Here is a 19,706-nt window from a genome sequence, read left to right on the forward strand (position 1 = left end):
TCTACCCTCCTATCCCATACCACCTACCCTCCTTTACCACCTACCTTCCTATCCCATACCACCTACCCTCCTTTACCATCTACCCTCCTTTACCATCTACCCTCCTTTACCACCTACCCTCCTTTACCATCTACCCTCCTTTACCATCTACCCTCCTTTACCATACCACCTACCCTCCTTTACCACCTACCCTCCTATCCCATACCACCTACCCTCCTTTACCATACCACCTACCCTCCTTTACCACCTACCCTCCTATCCCATACCATCTACCCTCCTTTACCATACCATCTACCCTCCTATCCCATACCATCTACCCCTCCTTTACCATACCATCTACCCTCCTATCCCATACCACCTACCCTCCTATCCCATACCACCTACCCTCCTTTACCATACCACCTACCCTCCTTTACCATCTACCCCTCCTTTACCATACCATCTATCCTCCTTTACCATACCATCTACCCTCCTTTACCATACCATCTACCCTCCTTTACCATCTACCCTCCTTTACCATCTACCCTCCTTTACCATCTACCCTCCTTTACCATCTACCCTCCTTTACCATACCACCTACCCTCCTTTACCATACCATCTACCTTCCTATCCCATACCACCTACCCTCCTTTACCATCTACCCTCCTTTACCATCTACCCTCCTTTACCATACCATCTACCCTCCTTTACCATACCATCTACCCTCCTTTACCATCTACCCTCCTTTACCATACCATCTACCCTCCTTTACCATACCATCTACCCTCCTATCCCATACCATCTACCCTCCTTTACCATACCATCTACCCTCCTTTACCATCTACCCTCCTTTACCATACCATCTACCCTCCTTTACCATACCATCTACCCTCCTTTACCATACCATCTACCCTCCTTTACCATACCATCTACCCTCCTTTACCATACCATCTACCCCATACCACCTACCCTCCTTTACCATCTACCCTCCTTTACCATACCATCTACCCTCCTTTACCATACCATCTACCCTCCTTTACCATACCATCTACCCTCCTTTACCATACCATCTACCCCATACCACCTACCCTCCTTTACCATCTACCCTCCTTTACCATACCATCTACCCTCCATTACCATACCATCTACCCCTCCTTTACCATACCATCTACCCTCCTTTACCATACCACCTACCCTCCTTTACCACCTACCCTCCTATCCCATACCACCTACCCTCCTTTACCATACCATCTACCTTCCTATCCCATACCACCTACCCTCCTTTACCATCTACCCTCCTTTACCATCTACCCTCCTTTACCATACCACCTACCCTCCTTTACCACCTACCCTCCTATCCCATACCACCTACCCTCCTTTACCATACCATCTACCCTCCTTTACCATCTACCCTCCTTTACCATCTACCCTCCATTACCATACCATCTACCCTCCATTACCATACCATCCACCCTCCTTTACCATCTACCCTCCATTACCATAACATCTACCCTCCTTTACCATACCATCTACCCTCCTTTACCGTACCATCTACCCTCCTTTACCATACCATCTACCCTTCTTTACCATCCCCCCATTACCATACCATCTACCCTCCTTTACCATACCATCTATTTCACTCACCATTACCGTCCAGCCCCAGGTGCATGTGCGTGTGAGTTTGTGTGTGTAGGTCTCTCTAATGCAGCCCTAACAACAGCCTATGTTTCACTCTGATATATTGGAGAAGATATTACAACATAATACTAACTAGAAATGTTATTTTCTGCAGGCGGAAATGGAAAAGGGTGGTACATTAGTGCTTGTGTATTTAGATGAGCACAGTTCTTGGAGGCACAACAATCATAAGAGCATTTATTCTGACAAACAGTCATATACCCACTGTGCAGTCATTCAGTCAGTCAGTCATTCAGAACAGCAAGCAGCACCTTCTCCCTCCCTCCCTCCCTCCCTCCCTCCCTCTCTCCCTCCCTCTCACCCTCCCTCCCTCAGTTCTTGGAGGCACTCCCTGCCTCCCTCCCTCCCTGCCTCCCTCCCTCCTGTTAATCTCTCCAATGCTGATAAATTGCAGCTAAAGTACTGCGCTGAGTGCTGTTAAATTGCAGGATAAGTGATTAGGAGAGAGTGAAGGTGTGGGTGAGATAGAGTATGTGAGTACAGGAAGAGAGTAGGAGTGTTGATTTTAGAAGAGAACATCCTTCTTCAGTAAACATTGACCCCTAACACATCATCATAGCAGGTCATATCAGGCCTCATTTGGCTGCCTGGTTGACCTTTGACCCTATTTGTCCTCAGTGTGCCCCCAGGCTCTAAACATACCATTTATAATCTCCTAGATGGTGGATTAGGCTAACCCCTGAGGCATTTCACCAGGCTATTAATTACATAGCACGGTAGAAGCCTGCGCACGCACGCACGCACGCACGCACGCACGCACGCACGCACACACACACACACACACACACACACACACACACACACACACACACACACACACACACACACACACACACACGCATGCACGCACATATACACACAACAATACACATGACAATACAGAGAGAGAGAGATAGACAGTGGGAGAGAGAGAAAGAGAGAGAGAGAGATAAAGACAGAGAGGGATAAAGACAGACAGGGAGGGAGAGGGAGAGAGAAAGAGAGCGAGCGAAAGAGAGCGAGACAGAGCGACAAAGCGAGAGAGAGGGAGAGAGAGATGGAGACAGAAAGAGAGTCTGACCACAGCTCCAGGCTAGGAATTAACTGTCAATCAATAATGGAGCTAATGGGTGCAGAGGACAGGAGATCATTTGATGGTGTCTGGGTCCAGTGAGTGGTTCAGCCCCGTAGCATTGTGTGACAACAGACTGATTTAAAGTGTTCCCCATTATTTATTGCATTGCCTATGGTTATGATGCGTGTGTCAGTGTGCTCTGTGTGTGTGTGAGAAACATGCCCTCTAACACAACAGTCTGGTTGTAGTATGCGTGAGGAGCTCATTGACGACCCCCCCCCCCCCACCGTCCGTCCTCCCCCTCCACTGCCACTTCCTGGTGTGACAGCTGTGAATGCATAGCGTGCCTCCTCACACACCCGCACCACATGTGCATCCACACACACACACACACACACACACACACACACACACACACACACACACACACACACACACACACACCAGCCAACTTTGAAAACGCAAATACAACCACTGGTGCTGGCTGGCCCAGAAACACACTTTGGCAGCAGTAACACTGTGAACAGCAGCACCACAGCAGCACCACAGCAATATGATCTTACAGTCACAGTTCATCAGCTTCCTGCTTCTATAATTCCTATAGTAATATGATTGTACAGTCACAGTTCATCAGCTTCCTGCTTCTATAATTCCTATAGTAATATGATCTTACAGTCACAGTTCATCAGCTTCCTGCTTCTATAATTCCTATAGTAATATGATCTTACAGTCACAGTTCATCAGCTTCCTGCTTCTATAATTCCTATAGTAATATGATCTTACAGTCACAGTTCATCAGCTTCCTGCTTCTATAATTCCTATAGTAATATGATCTTACAGTCACAGTTCATCAGCTTCCTGCTTCTATAATTCCTATAGTAATATGATCTTACAGTCACAGTTCATCAGCTTCCTGCATCTATAATTCCTATAGTAATATGATCTTACAGTCACAGTTCATCAGCTTCCTGCTTCTATAATTCCTATAGTAATATGATCTTACAGTCACAGTTCATCAGCTTCCTGCTTCTATAATTCCTATAGTAATATGATCTTACAGTCACAGTTCATCAGCTTCCTGCTTCCATAACTCCTGAACGTCTCTAAAACTAAGAGCATTGTATTTGGTACAAATCATTCCTTAAGTTCTAGACCTCAGCTGAATCTGGTAATGAATGGTGAGGCTGTTGAACAAGTTGAGGAAACTAAATTACTTGGTGTTACCTTAGATTGTAAACTGTCATGGTCAAAACATATAGATTCAATGGTTATAAAGATCGGTCAGACCTCTCCCTTAATAAAGAGATGACACCACACTCCAAAAAGCAAGTCCTGCAGGCTCTAGTTTTGTCTAATCTTGATTATTGTCCAGTCGTATGGTCCAGTGCTGCAAGGAAAGACCTAGTTAAGTTGCAGGTGGCCTAGAACAGAGCAGCACGTCTTGCTCTTCATTGTAATCAGAGGGCTGATATAAATACTGTGCATGCCAATCTCTCTTGGCTAAGAGTTGAGGAGAGACTGACTGCATCACTTCTTCATTTTATAAGAAACAATGTGTTGAATTTCCCAAATTGTTTGCATAGTCAACTTACACACAGCTCTGACACACACACTTACCCCACCAGACATGCCACCAGGGGTCTTTTCACAGTCCCCAAATCCAGAACAAATTCAAGAAAGTGTATAGTATTATATAGAGCCAATATTGCATGGAACTCCATTCCATCTCAAATTTCTCCAATAAACAGCAAACCTGTTTCTTTCTTTCTTAGGTTTTTTGCATTCTTCATCAAACCATTTGTCTTTGTTGTTAATTTTCAACGGTTTTCTGTTTGATATTTTTAGATTTGATAGGGAAGCTGAGAGGTCAAATATACTGTTTAGGTTTTCTACTGCCAAGTTTACACCTTCACTATTACAGTGGAGCATTTTCTCCAGGAAGTTGTCTAAAAGGGATTGAATTTGTTGTTGCCTAATTGTTTTTTGGTAGGTTTCCACACTACTTTCCTTCCACCTATAGCATTTCTTAATATTATTCAGTTCCTTTGGCTTTGATGCCTCATGATTGAGTACTGCTCTGTATAAGTAGACTGTGATGTCTGTGATCTGATAGGGGTGTCAGTGGGCTGACTGTGAACGCTCTGAGAGACTCTGGGTTGAGGTCAGTGATAAAGTAGTCTACTGTACTACTGCCAAGAGATGAGCTATAGGTCTCTCTCTCTGTCTCTCTCTGTCTCTCTTTCTCTCTGTCTCTCTTTCTCTCTGTCTCTCTCTGTCTCTCTCTGTCTCTTTTTCTCTCTCTGTCTCTCTTTCTCTCTCTGTCTCTCTTTCTCTCTCTGTCTCTCTCTCTGTCTCTCAATTCAATTCAATTCAATTCGCTTTATTGGCATGACGTAACAATATACATATTGCCAAAGCTTATTTTGGATATTTACAATATAAAAATAAATAAAAAATGAGAATCAAATATTGTCAACGGGACAACAGTAACAACAATAACCAAGGGTCAAAATAACCATATATTCAACAATAACAATAATCATACAGTAGAGTACATGTGCAGGTTTATTGGTCTGTCAGACACTGTCCCTCAACTTATGGCAGGCAGCAATGTAGTGCGCTGCCAACACACAGCTCTCTGCGTCCTCCCCCAACAGGACGGGTAGCCTATCCTCATCAGAGAGGTCTTTGAAACCTTGAATAAGGGTTTCAAATTTGGGGAAATGACACTCTCTAATTGTTTTATATTTTTGACATTTTGTCAGGAAATGCAGCTCCGTCTCAGGTTCTGCTGTGGTGCAGTGGTTGCACAGCCTTTCCTCTACAGGGAGCCAGGTTTTCCTGTGTCTACCCTTCTCAATGGCAAGGCTGTGCTCACTGAGCCTGTACTTTGTCAAGGTTTTTCTAAGGTTTTGATCAGTAACCATGGTCAAATATTTAGCCATAGTGTACTGTCGATTTAGGGCCAGATAGCACTGCATTTTGCTTTGTGTTTGTGCTTGTGTTTCCCAATAAGCAATGTAGTTTTGTTTTGACTGTGTTGTAATTTGGTTTATTCTGATTGATTGGATGTTCTGGTCCTGAGGCTTCAGTGTGTTAGTAGAACAGGTTTGTGAACTCAGCCCCAGGACCAGCTGGATGAGGGGACTCTTTTCTTTGCTCAGCTCTTGGCATTGCAGGGCTTGGTAATGATATGAGAGGGGGTCACTGTATTTTAGATGTTTCCAAAACTTAATTACTCTTTTTTGAGTTTTTATTATTAGTGGATATTGGCCTAATTCTGCCCTGCATGCATTGTTTGTAGTTTTCCTCTGGACACATAGGAGAATCTTACAGAACTCTGCATGTAGGGTTTCAATGGGGTGTTTGTCCCATTTGATGAAATCTTGTTTTGCAAGTGGACCCCACACCTCGCTGCCATAAAGTGCAATTGGTTCAATGACATATTCAATTAGTTTTAGCCAAATTTTAATAGGTATTTCAATTTGAATTTGCTTTTTAATGGCGTAGAATGCCCTGCGTGCTTTCTCTCTCAGTTCATTCACTGCCTCATTAAGGTGTCCAGTTGAGCTTATTTTTAAACCTAAGTAATTGTAGTGTGTACAGTACTCTATATATTTTGTACCAATTGAGAACTTTGGTCTAATTCCCTGAGATCTGGATCTTCTCTGGAAAATCATTATTTTAGTCTTTTTGGGGTTTACTACCAGGGCCCAGGTCTGGCAGTACTGCTCTAGCAGGTCCAGGCTCTGCTGTAGGCCAGGTGCTGTGGGTGACAGCAGGCATAGGTCATCTGCGAAGAGTAGGCATTTAACTTCTGAATTGTGGAGACTAACACCAGGGGCTGAGGATTTTTCTAGAATAGTGGCCAATTCGTTGATGTAAATATTGAAGAGTGCAGGGCTCAGATTGCAACCCTGACGAAGGCCCCGCCCCTGGTTAAAGAATTCTGTTCTTTTCTTACCAATTTTAATGCTGCACATATTGCCAGTATACATTGATTTAATTATGTCATATGTTTTACCCCCTACACCACTTTCAATAACTTTGTAGAACAGTCCTGTATGCCAAATAGAATCAAATGCTTTTTGGAAGTCGATAAAGCAAGCATATATTTTGGTATTATTTTGGTGGACATGTTTATCTATCAGGGTGTGTAGGGTGTAAATATGATCAGTTGTGCGATGTTTTGGTATAAATCCAATTTGGCTTTTACTCAAGACATTGTGCTTATTAAGGAAGTTTAGAACTCTTACATTGATGATACTACAGAAAACCTTCCCCAGGTTACTGTTCACACAAATGCCTCTGTAATTGTTAGGGTCAAATTTGTCTCCGTTCTTAAAGATTGGGGTTATGAGTCCTTGATTCCAGATGTCAGGGAAATAACCTACACTCAGGATCAAATTAAACAGTTTTAATATAGCCAATTGAAATTTTTCACTAGTGAGTTTGAGCATCTCATTTAGGATGCCATCAGGTCCGCATGCTTTTTCAAATTTGAGAGCCTGAAGTTTCTTATAGAGCTCCTGGTCAGTAATTGGGGAGTCCAATGGGTTTTGATTGTACTTTATAGCTTTTTCTAATCCATTCAACTTCTCATGGATTTGGCGTTGTTCTGCGTTTGTGTCAATTTGAACGGTGTTGTAGAGTGTTTTGAAATGGGTTGTCTCTCTCTCTCTGTCTCTCTCTCTCTCTGTCTCTCTCTGTCTCTTTTTCTCTCTCTGTCTCTCTTTCTCTCTCTGTCTCTCTCTCTGTCTCTCTCTCTCTGTTGCTCTCTCTCTGTGTCTCTCTCTTTCTCTCTCCCTCTGTCTCTCTCTCTCGCTCTCTTTCGCACTCTCTCTCCCTCTCCCTCTCTCTTTGTCTCTCTGTCTCTCTCTCTCGCTCTCTAGTTCTCTCTCGGTCTCTCTCTCTCTGTCTCTCTCTCGCTTGCTCTCATCTGTCCGATGCTCATCCTCTTTCCACCTTATTCCCTGTGATATCGCTCTCTCTTTCCGTCTTTCCATCCACCACTTTTTCCTTGTCTGAGTCAGATTTACTAGTCCACCTGCAGGTGGGCTGGTAACTATGTCAAACTGAAACTGTTCATCAGAGCAGAAGGAAATAGCTGGTACCACACAGAAACATAGTTCCTCAGCTCTGGTCATGTCTCAAGCCCTCTATTTCTATAATAGACACTCTTCCACCCTCTGTTTCTATAACTGCCATCCCTCCCTATTTCTAGAATGGGGATGTGAAAGGCGATGGCGTGAAAAAGATATTCTATTGAGATATCCAGTAAATCTATAATTACACTGAGATGCTCGCTTGCATCACAGAGAGAGAGGGAGAGAGAGAGAGCGAGAGAGAGACGTAATGGTGTGCATGGGTTAGGCACATCAACGTGACTCAAAGGTAATTGGAGGCATTAAACTTATTATTAAATATGCTTTCACACTAGGGATAGAAGACACAAGAACACACATTCAAATGCACACATATACGCTCATACCATAGTTATAGAGACATAGCCTAGGCCTAGACATTAGATAAACACACACACATGCACGATACACGGAACCGTGCACGGTACACAGATGCATGCACGGTACACAGATGCGTGCACGGTACACAGATGCGTGCACGGTACACAGATGCGTGCACGGTACACAGATGCGTGCACGATACACAGATGCATGCACGATACACAGATGCATGCACGATACAGATACAGGCCTACAGCTAAGTCAAGATCTAAATCTAAGTTAGATATCTTCTGTGAAATCTACAATACGTGGCCATTTTTTCACGGCTAATCTTTTCTCCTCTCTTCTTTCCTTCTCTCTGGAGTGAAATACGGAACAGAATCTGTCGGGCTGCCAAAAAGTGTCTGCATTACAGTAACAGGTCAGTGTGTTGGCCTGCCAGACAGACTGCAAATATCTCTCCCACCTCTCTTCCAGCTGATGTAGGTCTTCCCTCTGTTCCTCCAGATGAGTGTTGGCCTGATGGAGTTTTTCTTTCAGGACTCTCCATCTCTCCTCACTCATTTTTTCTATCTCCTCATTTAGGAATCTCTTCTCTTTAAACCTCTTTTCATGTTCTTCTCTCAGGACTTTCTCTTTCTCCGTGGCCCCTCTTTGGATCTCTTCTCTCAGAGCCCTCTCCCATTCCTCTCTGCCCAGTTCCAGCAGCTCTCTCTTGGCTCTCTCTCTCTCTGTGGCCCCGCTCTGGTTCTGGAGCTCTCTCTCCACCTGGGCCAACCTGTCCTGGAGGAGCTGGAACTCGTGGAGGATGAGATAACTCACACCGCAGTACTGACACACAGTCTCTGACCTCTCCATCTGAAAACAACAGACAGAAAGTACATCAGTCTCTCAGCCAATCGATCCAATAATGTAATCCTAACTAATGTGATTTTAACCACCACCAAATGTAACTCTACCCTTGCCTCTAACAGGGTAGCCTTTCGGTTACTAGCATTGGGCTAGTAACCGAAAGTAACCGAAAGGTTGCAAGTTCGAATCCCCGAGCTGACAAGGTACAAATCTGTCGTTCTGCCCCTGAACAACACTGTTCCTAGGCCGTCATTGAAAATAAGAATTTGTTCTTAACTGACTTGCCTAGTTAAATAAAGGTAAAAAAAATAATAAAATTAAACTCAAATAGCTTACCAACAATTACAATTCGTGTGAATGATATAAACCCCTTATAAGGGATTCATATTTCTGTCCATTTTGCTGCCAACTAATTGACCCTCATTAAGCGATCAACAAATGGTAAAAAAAAAAACGTAAAATGACCTGACCAACAAAGAAACACTATCAGAGATATATAATGTATATAATGACGAGATGCTTATGCTTCCGCCCCCTAAAAATTTAAGTCGTCCCAATGCGGGAAAGCAGGAGACAAGCTTAGGCCAGAAAATAAACCCATTGGACTTATTTTGGTTAGATTTTGGCGAGAATGAAACCTCTCGCTTCGCCTCTTCCTCTCTGATACTATGCACGCATACAAGGCCTGGATATTGTTCAATAAGAGCTTAATGGAAACATGTAAAAATAGCAAGCCTATTGTCTTCCAGTCAAAATGCTTTAGTCTACTATTGAACATGAAACTCCTGTAACGAAGAAGATAATAACACGTCATTTTCAAACATTTACCCAAAATGCAATTCGCGGAAAACACAGTTCTAAACTGCACACCTAATGCAAGCAGTTCCATATGTGAAAGAGATGAACATCTCGGTAAGAAACTTAGAAAGAGGGGGAACCTAATGGCAACTACTATGATGGGTTGCTAATATGACTAGGATTGTGCCTTTGGCTTCTGGACATCCAACGAAAGTTTATATGAAAACCAATAGAACAGGAGAGAAATACTGGTTAATGGCATCAGGAAATCTTTATAAAATAATTGCCTCCATGTTTTTATGGATGGATTTTTGAAAGGCTACATTGAAACAAGGAAGACATGCCTCATTATTTGAAGTAAAGTAAAACGTTCAGGTTTCAAACCATTATACTGCCTCAAGCCCACATTGTAAAGTGGTAGGTGACGCGCTCATAGTAGGCAGGCTATAGAATACAACAGTATGAGTCATAATACCCATATAACCTAGCAGTCAAATAGGGAAATGGTTCCAATCATTTTTCCACCATTCATTTTTCCCCATAGGGGATTTTAGAACCACTTACAATAAGGGCTGTGTTTCGTGTAGGCTTACCCTGGCGTGACGTTTTGATAAACATGTATATCTCTCTCAGACAAGGTGACTTATCAATATATATTCGCCTGTATCTATCCCTTAAAAACGAAACGCTAATTAACCAAAAATACCATGATGATCTGGATGAGACTGCCAAATTGAGGCAAAGGTAAAAATCTCTGGACGAACTATCTAACGTTAGCTAAATGTAGTAATGAATAGATTTCTTTAAATAGACAATTCTGTGAACTGTCTTGTGCAATTTTTAAATTGACACAATACCTGTTAACAAAGGTGTCAGCTAGAGATGACCTGCAGGATCAATACCTGTTAACAAAGGTGTCAGCTAGAGATGACCTGTTAACAAAGGTGTCAGCTAGAGATGACCTGTTAACAAAGGTGTCAGCTAGAGATGACCTGCAGGATCAATACCTGTTAACAAAGGTGTCAGCTAGAGATGACCTGTTAACAAAGGTGTCAGCTAGAGATGACCTGCAGGATCAATACCTGTTAACAAAGGTGTCAGCTAGAGATGACCTGTTAACAAAGGTGTCAGCTAGAGATGACCTGCAGGATCAATACCTGTTAACAAAGGTGTCAGCTAGAGATGACCTGTTAACAAAGGTGTCAGCTAGAGATGACATGCAGGATCAATACCTGTTAACAAAGGTGTCAGCTAGAGATGACCTGCAGGACCAATACCTGTTAACAAAGGTGTCAGCTAGAGATGACCTGTTAACAAAGGTGTCAGCTAGAGATGACCTGCAGGATCAATACCTGTTAACAAAGGTGTCAGCTAGAGATGACCTGTTAACAAAGGTGTCAGCTAGAGATGACCTGTTAACAAAGGTGTCAGCTAGAGATGACCTGTTAACAAAGGTGTCAGCTAGAGATGACCTGTTAACAAAGGTGTCAGCTAGAGATGACCTGTTAACAAAGGTGTCAGCTAGAGATGACCTGTTAACAAAGGTGTCAGCTAGAGATGACCTGCAGGATCAATACCTGTTAACAAAGGTGTCAGCTAGAGATGACCTGCAGGATCAATACCTGTTAACAAAGGTGTCAGCTAGAGATGACCTGCAGGATCAATACCTGTTAACAAAGGTGTCAGCTAGAGATGACCTGTTAACAAAGGTGTCAGCTAGAGATGACCTGTTAACAAAGGTGTCAGCTAGAGATGACCTGCAGGATCAATACCTGTTAACAAAGGTGTCAGCTAGAGATGACCTGTTAACAAAGGTGTCAGCTAGAGATGACCTGCAGGATCAATACCTGTTAACAAAGGTGTCAGCTAGAGATGACCTGTTAACAAAGGTGTCAGCTAGAGATGACCTGTTAACAAAGGTGTCAGCTAGAGATGACCTGTTAACAAAGGTGTCAGCTAGAGATGACCTGTTAACAAAGGTGCCAGCTAGAGATGACATGCAGGATCAATACCTGTTAACAAAGGTGTCAGCTAGAGATGACCTGTTAACAAAGGTGCCAGCTAGAGATGACCTGCAGGATCAATACCTGTTAACAAAGGTGTCAGCTAGAGATGACCTGTTAACAAAGGTGCCAGCTAGAGATGACCTGTTAACAAAGGTGTCAGCTAGAGATGACCTGTTAACAAAGGTGTCAGCTAGAGATGACCTGTTAACAAAGGTGCCAGCTAGAGATGACCTGCAGGATCAACACCTGTTAACAAAGGTGTCAGCTAGAGATGACCTGCAGGAGCTTGCAAGGATTTGTAGATTTGTAATTAGCATTTTAAATAGAACCGTATATATTGATAAAAGTCAACTTGTCCGAGAGAGACTTACATGGTTATCAAAACGTCTAGCCAGGGTAAGCCTACACGAAACACAGCCCTTATTTTAAGTGATTCTAAAATCCCAGATGGGAAAAAAATGAATGGTGGAAAAACAATTGGAACCATTTCCCTGTTTGAGCGCAAGGTTTTTATGGCACCTCCATTGTGGGGCTCTGTAGCCTATGCATCCGAATGGCGTATGGGAGATGTGCTTTACCAATTGAGAATGAGAAATAACAATAGCTCTTTTTAAATCGTGGCCTCCATCCTTTTTAACACACTATTGCATTTAGAATTGTATATTTGATGCGCAATAACTGGGCTGACCAATGACTGGGCTGACCAATGACTGGGCTGACCATGTCACGTCCTGACCACAGTAAGATGTGATTTTCTATGGTAGAGTAAATCAGGGCGTGACAGGGGGTGTTTTGTGTTTTTCTATGTTTTCTATTTCTATGTTTAAGTTCTAGTTTTTCTATTTCTATGTTTTTTTTGGGGGGGGGGGTTGATCTCCAATTGGAGGCAGCTGGTCCTCGTTACCTCTGATTGGAGATCATATTTAAGTAGGGGTTTTTCTTCCTGGGTTTTGTGGGTGATTATATTTTGAGTAGTGTTTGTTTCTCTCTGCGTCACGGTTTATTGTTTTGTAAATTCAGTTATTTATGTTTTCCAAAGATTCACGGATTTAATAAAATGTGGAACTACAACCACGCTGCACTTTGGTCCGATCCTTTCGACAGCCGTGACAGAATCACCCACCACAAAAGGACCAAGCAGCGTGCCCAGGAGCAACAGAAATGGACCTAGGAGGAAATTCTGGACGGAAAAGGACCCTGGAGGCAGGCTGGGGAGTATCGCCGTCCGAGGGAGGAGATTGAGGCAGCTAAAGCGGAGCGGCGTCATTATGAGGCGCTGTACCAACAACGAGGCAAGGGCGAGAGACAGCCGGGGGGGGGGGGGGGGGACACGGGGAGATTGGCAGAGTCAGGTTGGAGACCTGAGCCAACTCCTTGTGCGGGGGGCGAGTGATCGCGCAAGCACCATGTTATGCTGAGATACGCACTGTGTCGCCAGTGCGCAGCTACAGCCCGGTGCACTCGGTGCAAGCTCCTCACAGGCGCCGTGCTAGAGTTGGCATTCAGCCAGGAAGGAGTATGCCTGCTCAGCGTTCCTGGTCTCCGGTGCGTCTTCTCGGTCCAGGTTATCCTGCGCCAGCTCTACGCACGGTACCCCCAGTTCGCCAGCACAAACCTGTGCGACCTGTCACAACGCCTCGCGCTTGTCGGGCTACGGAGGTTATCCAGCCAGGACGGGTTGTGCCAGCCATAAGCTCCAGACCTCCAGTGCGCCTCCACAGCCCAGTATACCCTGTGCCTGCTCCGCACACCCGGCCTCCAGCGACGTTCCCTAGTCCAGAACTCTCAGCGACGTTCTCTAGTCCGGTGAGACCTATTCCAGCTCCACGAAAGAAGCCTCCAGGGATGATCCATGGCACGAAGCCTCCAGGGATGATCCATGGCGCGGAACCTGTAGTGATGATCCATGGCACGCTCCCCAGTCCGGAGCCTCCAGCGACGCTCCCCAGTCCGGAGCCTCCAGCGGCGGCCTGCAGCAGCCTGCAGCCCAGAACCTCCAGCAATGATCTACAGTCCGTTTCTTTCGACGACGATCCACGGTAAGGTGGTAATAAAGCAGAAGGATCAGCGGGTGGAGCGGGGAGTACGCCCCGAACCTGAGCCGCCTCCTCTGCTGGAGGTTAAGGTTATATGGACTGCATTTGAGCCACCATAGACAATTGTCACCCTCCCTACCCTCCCTTTTGTTTTGTGGTTTCTTTTGTTTTAGGTGCATTCGGAGTCTGCACCTTTTTTTGGGGGGGGGGGTGGGGGGGGGGGGGGGGTACTGTCACGTGCTGACCATGGTAAGATGTGATTTTCTATGGTAGAGTAGGTCAGGGCGTGACAGGGGGTGTTGTGTTTTTCTATGTTTTCTATTTCTATGTTTAAGTTCTAGTTTTTCTATTTCTGGTCCTCGTTACCTCTGATTGGAGATCATATTTAAGTAGGGGTTTTTCTTCCTGGGTTTTGTGGGTGATTATTTTTGAGTAGTGTTTGTTTCTCTCTGCGTCATGGTTTGTTGTTTTGTAAATTCAGTTATTTATATTTTGCAAAGTTTCACAGATTTAATAAAATGTGGAACTACAACCACGCTGCACTTTGGTCCGATCCTTTCGACAGCCGTGACAGACCAATGACTGGGCTTACAACAGCAGGCTTCACTCCAGAAACCTACAGGCTTTTTGAGGAGCTATTCTGGTCCTGTCTGACAGGTGGTAGACTATTCATCTCCTCTAACTAGGCTCTGTATCCTGTCTGAGAGGTGATATTCTTCTCCTCTAACTAGGCTCTGTATCCTGTCTGACAGGTGATATTCTTCTCCTCTAACTAGGCTCTGCATCCTGTCTGACAGGTGGTAGACTATTCATCTCCTCTAACTAGGCTCTGTATCCTGTCTGACAGGTGATATTCTGCTCCTCTAACTAGGCTCTGTATCCTGTCTGACAGGTGATAAGATGCATGACGACTAACGAAAATACCCAAGTGCCAATTAAATTCCACACAATTATGCAAATTAACCAGTCTCACCAGCTCTCACTCTCACCTCCACCCACTAGTCAATCTCACCAGCTCTCACTCTCACCTCCACCCACTAGTCAATCTCACCAGCTCTCACTCTCACCTCCACCCACCAGTCAATCTCACCAGCTCTCACTCTCACCTCCACCCACTAGTCAATCTCACCAGTTCTCACTCTCACCTCCACCCACCAGTCAATCTCACCAGTTCTCACTCTCACCTCCGCCCCAGTGAACACAGAGGGTTGTATGATGACAACATAGAAAGAGAGAGAACAAGAGAAAAGGAGTGAGAGGTGGGACAATGAGAGAGAAGAGGGAACGATACTAAGGAGGGGACAGCATTGTGTGTCTACCAGAGTTGGCCTACATTCTATTTTCTTTCTATTTGACGTTTGACAAATGGCTGACGTGTGAGCTCACCTACTGTAGCTTTCCTGGTGACATGTGCTTTTAAAATAGTTTAATCTCAGAAACAGGCCCCGCTGCTGTGCCTGTGGCCTTTGTTATTATGGATGTCATATCTCACCGCGTCAGAGGATCCGTCTAGATTACATCACAACCCAGAGGCTTCCCAGTGATAACGTGACAGAGGATGTTCTGGTGACAATCTGACAGTTCACGTGTCTTTGAGGCACAGGTTTGTAAACAAGGTGAAGCAAGCCCAGAAATGTGTCTGTCAGCCGTAAAACACACCGTGGCCGAACAAATGGCGAACGAACGGCAGACTGTCATTCGATGCGATGTGTTTTCGTCTTCAGTCTATACTCTGACAACGCACGGACCGGTCAAATTATAAGTGGAATAAAAATATACAGTTGTCAGTGTCAGTTATGTGGAGGTGAGGATAGAGTCAAGCGCAGGACACAGAACTGAGTAAAATAATGTACTTTACTCTCGAAGAAACTCATAAATCAAAATCAACGCAGGGATAAATAATCCTGACACAAAACAACTAACACGATGACAAGCAAACAATCACGCTCAAAACATAATGAGAACCAGAGGTTTAAATAGGGAAAATAATCATCACGAGATGGGAACCAGGTGTGAACAATCAAGACATAACAAATGGAAAAAGAAAGGTGGATCGGTGGCAGCTAGAAAGCCGGTGACGTCGACCGCCGAACGAACAAGGAGAGGCACCAACTTCAGCGGAAGTCGTGACAACAGTACCAATTAAAAGTTTGGACACACCTACTCATTCAAGGGTTTTTCTTTATGTACATTGTAAAATAATAGTGAAGACATCAAAACTATGAAATAACACATGGAATCATGTAGTAACCAAAAAAGTGTTAAACAAATCAAAATATATTTTAGATTTTAGATTCTTCAAAGTAGCCACTCTTTGCCTTGACAGCTTTGCACACTCTTGTCATTCTCTGGTTACTGTATATCTGTCTTTCTATTGATCACCCTCTACCAGTGCTTCTTCACTCTCTGTCAGTCTTCATTTATGTCATGTCCCCGTCTAGAATGGTTTATCTGTGTCATATCTAACTTCATCTGCCGTCCGTCTTACTGTGTGTCTGTGTGTGCGCGCGTAGGGCTGTTGTGGTGACCTCATTACCACCACACCGGCAGTCATGAGTCATGACCACAGTAAAATTCCATGTGATCGTTGAATCACGGTAATCTCTCATTCACTCTGGACATGTGTTAGTAGAACCCAACTCATTAATGATCATCAGGTCCTAATGGCCTGGTTATAAAGGGCTCTATTGTCCCTCCATCAGGTCCTAATGGCCTGGTACTCCGTGCTCTATTTTCCCTCCATCAGGTCCTAATGGGCTATTACTCAGGGCTATATTGTCCCTCCATCAGGTCCTAATGGCCTGGTTATAAAGGGCTATATTGTCCCTCCATCAGGTCCTAATGGGCTATTACTCAGGGCTATATTGTCCCTCCATCAGGTCCTAATGGCCTGGTTATAAAGGGCTCTATTGTCCCTCCATCAGGTCCTAATGGCCTGGTTATAAAGGGCTCTATTGTCCCTCCATCAGGTCCTAATGGCCTGGTTATAAAGGGCTCTATTGTCCCTCCCTCAGGTCCTAATGGCCTGGTTATAAAGGGCTCTATTGTCCCTCCATCAGGTCCTAATGGCCTGGTTATAAAGGGCTCTATTGTCCCTCCCTCAGGTCCTAATGGCCTGGTTATAAAGGGCTCTATTGTCCCTCCATCAGGTCCTAATGGTCTGGTTATAAAGGGCTCTATTGTCCCTCCCTCAGGTCCTAATGGCCTGGTTATAAAGGGCTCTATTGTCCCTCCATCAGGTCCTAATGGCCTGGTTATAAAGGGCTCTATTATCCCTCCATCAGGTCCTAATGGTCTGGTACTCAGGGCTCTATTATCCCTCCATCAGGTCCTAATGGCCTGGTTATAAAGGGCTCTATTATCCCTCCATCAGGTCCTAATGGTCTGGTACTCAGGGCTCTATTATCCCTCCATCAGGTCCTAATGGCCTGGTTATAAAGGGCTCTATTATCCCTCCATCAGGTCCTAATGGTCTGGTACTCAGGGCTCTATTGTCCCTCTAACCACTCTGACATCAATGCAAATACAATCTAAAATCACATCAAACACTTCACACATCAAAACAGTATGTGCTTTTAAAACTCACCTCACTGTGATGATTGATGTGAAGAAAGAAGTTCAACAACAGGTTAAACTGAATGGAAAACATGAGTTGTGAATGTTGGTTCAATGCCTAACAACAACAAAATGGACAGCGCTTTCTAAGGTGAGGATTCATTCAAAACACCATAATATGCCACACCTGTCAGATGCATGTATTATCTTGACAAAGGATTAATTCTCACTAACAGGGATGTAAACATATTTGTATCACAACATTTGAGAGAAATATCCTTTTTGTGTATATGGAATATTTCTGGGATCTTTAATTTCAGCTCATGAAACACGGGACCAACACTTTACATGTTGCGTTAATATTTTTGTTCAGTGTAGTAAAGTCAAGATTACATTGCGAATAGTCTGATGGGTGAAAATATGACCACTTGATGAGAGAACAGCGTGTGCAGCCTGAGATAACCGGCTGACAAAATGTCATGACCGCCACAGCCCTAGGTCTGCGTGTGTTATGATGTGTGGATGAGTGAGTTATTTTTATTTTTATTTCGTGCAAAATGTCCACATGCTTCCTGGAGGCTCAGAGAGAGAGAGAGAGGATTGTGGAGTGCAGACAGGATCAGCATGGTGTGTGTGTCTGTGAAAGCCAGTCTATGTGTGTCTTCATGTGTGTGAGCCTGTCTATGTCTGTGTGTTTGCGTGTGTGTGAGGGGGCAGGCAGGGGGGGGGGGTTCCGTCAGGCCAGGGTTGAGACACGGTCGAGGCCTCAGGTCAGACCAGGCTTCTATATCGCTCTCTTGTTTTCTTCCACAATCACTCAGGCACATACCCCACCCCGACACACACTCAAACTCATACACACACACACATCCGCGCTCACACCCGATAAAGATACGAAGACAGACAGCACTCTAAGCACATTATCCACACACACACACACACACACACACACACACACACACACACACACACACACACACACACACACACACACACACACACACACACACACACACACACACACACACACACACACACACACACACACACACACACACACACACAGACACACACACACTGAGGCCCTGGGGGTGGTGTGTTCGTTGTTCTCGTGATAAAGCTGGTTCCTGCAGAAAGACCCCTTGCCCTTGGCACTGACACATTCGCTTAGCGCTCAAACTACAAGCTAACCCCTTCAACTCCCCCTCCCCACACACACACCCTTTATACCCCCCCCCTCCCCCAGAACTGACACAAGGAGAGAGGAGGAATTGAATAATAAAGAAAAGAGGAGAAAGAAAGACGGAAAGAACAGGCTTGGTGGTTCATATGCTAATGCCGGCAGCCAATGAGAGTGAGTTCTGCTCAAGCTGTTCTTCCTAGACAGCAAAAGATTTCTGATGCTCCCTCTAGTCTTCTCTCTCTCTCTCCCTCTCCCTCTCTCCCCCTCTCCCTCCCTCCAATTTTTATTTATTTAACGAGGCAAGTCAGTTAAGAACAAATTCTTATTTACAATGACGGCCTACCCCAGCCAAACCCTAACCCGGACAACGCTGGGCCAATTGTGCACTGCCCGGGACTCCTAGCTGGGACTCCCAATCACAACCGGTTGTGATACAGCCTGGTAGGAGAGGTAGTTACACTGGATTAATTTCAGGCTACAGTAAAGCATGAATCATAACGATGACTGAAATGATTCTCCCGCTGTGCCCTCTGACGAAACATCAAACAGGCAAAGCGTCAATACAGGACTAAGATCGGATCTTACTACATTTTACATTTACATTTTAGTCATTTTGCAGACACTCTTATCCAGAGCGACTTACAGTAGTGAATGCATACATTTCATACAATTTCATACATTTTTTTTCCTGTGCTGGCCCCCCGTGGGAATCGAACCCACAACCCTTGGCGTTGCAAACACCATGCTCTACCAACTGAGCTACAAGGAAGGCTGCACCGGCTCTGATGCTCATCGGATGTGGCAGGGCTTGCACACTATTACAGACTACAAAGGGAAGCACAGCCGAGACCTTCCCAGTGACACGAGGCTACCAGACGGGCTAAAATACTTCTATGATCGCTTCGAAGCAAGTAACACTGAAACATGCATGAGAGCATCAGCTGTTCCGGACGACTGTGTGATCACACTCTCTGTAGCTGATGTGAGTAAGACCTTTAAACAGGTCAACATACACAAGGCCGCAGGGCCAGACGGATTACAAGGACGTGTACTACGAGCATGCGCTGACCAACTGGCAAG

General features: G+C 44.7%; 1 protein-coding gene across 1 annotated transcript in view; it reads right to left on the reverse strand.

Annotated features, from left to right (window-relative positions):
* lekr1 (leucine, glutamate and lysine rich 1) overlaps window positions 1-19,706 on the reverse strand; it is a 63,734-nt gene that overhangs the window by 12,566 nt on the left and 31,462 nt on the right. The window contains exon 3 of the mRNA XM_014163512.3: window positions 8,663-9,054. Within this exon, the coding sequence (XP_014018987.2) occupies window positions 8,663-9,054 (392 nt within the window). The remainder of the gene's footprint in view (window positions 1-8,662; window positions 9,055-19,706) is intronic.

The sequence above is a fragment of the Salmo salar genome, chromosome 20, assembly GCF_965601325.2.
Source record: "Salmo salar chromosome 20, fSalSal1, whole genome shotgun sequence".
Classification (NCBI taxonomy): Eukaryota; Metazoa; Chordata; class Actinopteri; order Salmoniformes; family Salmonidae; genus Salmo; species Salmo salar.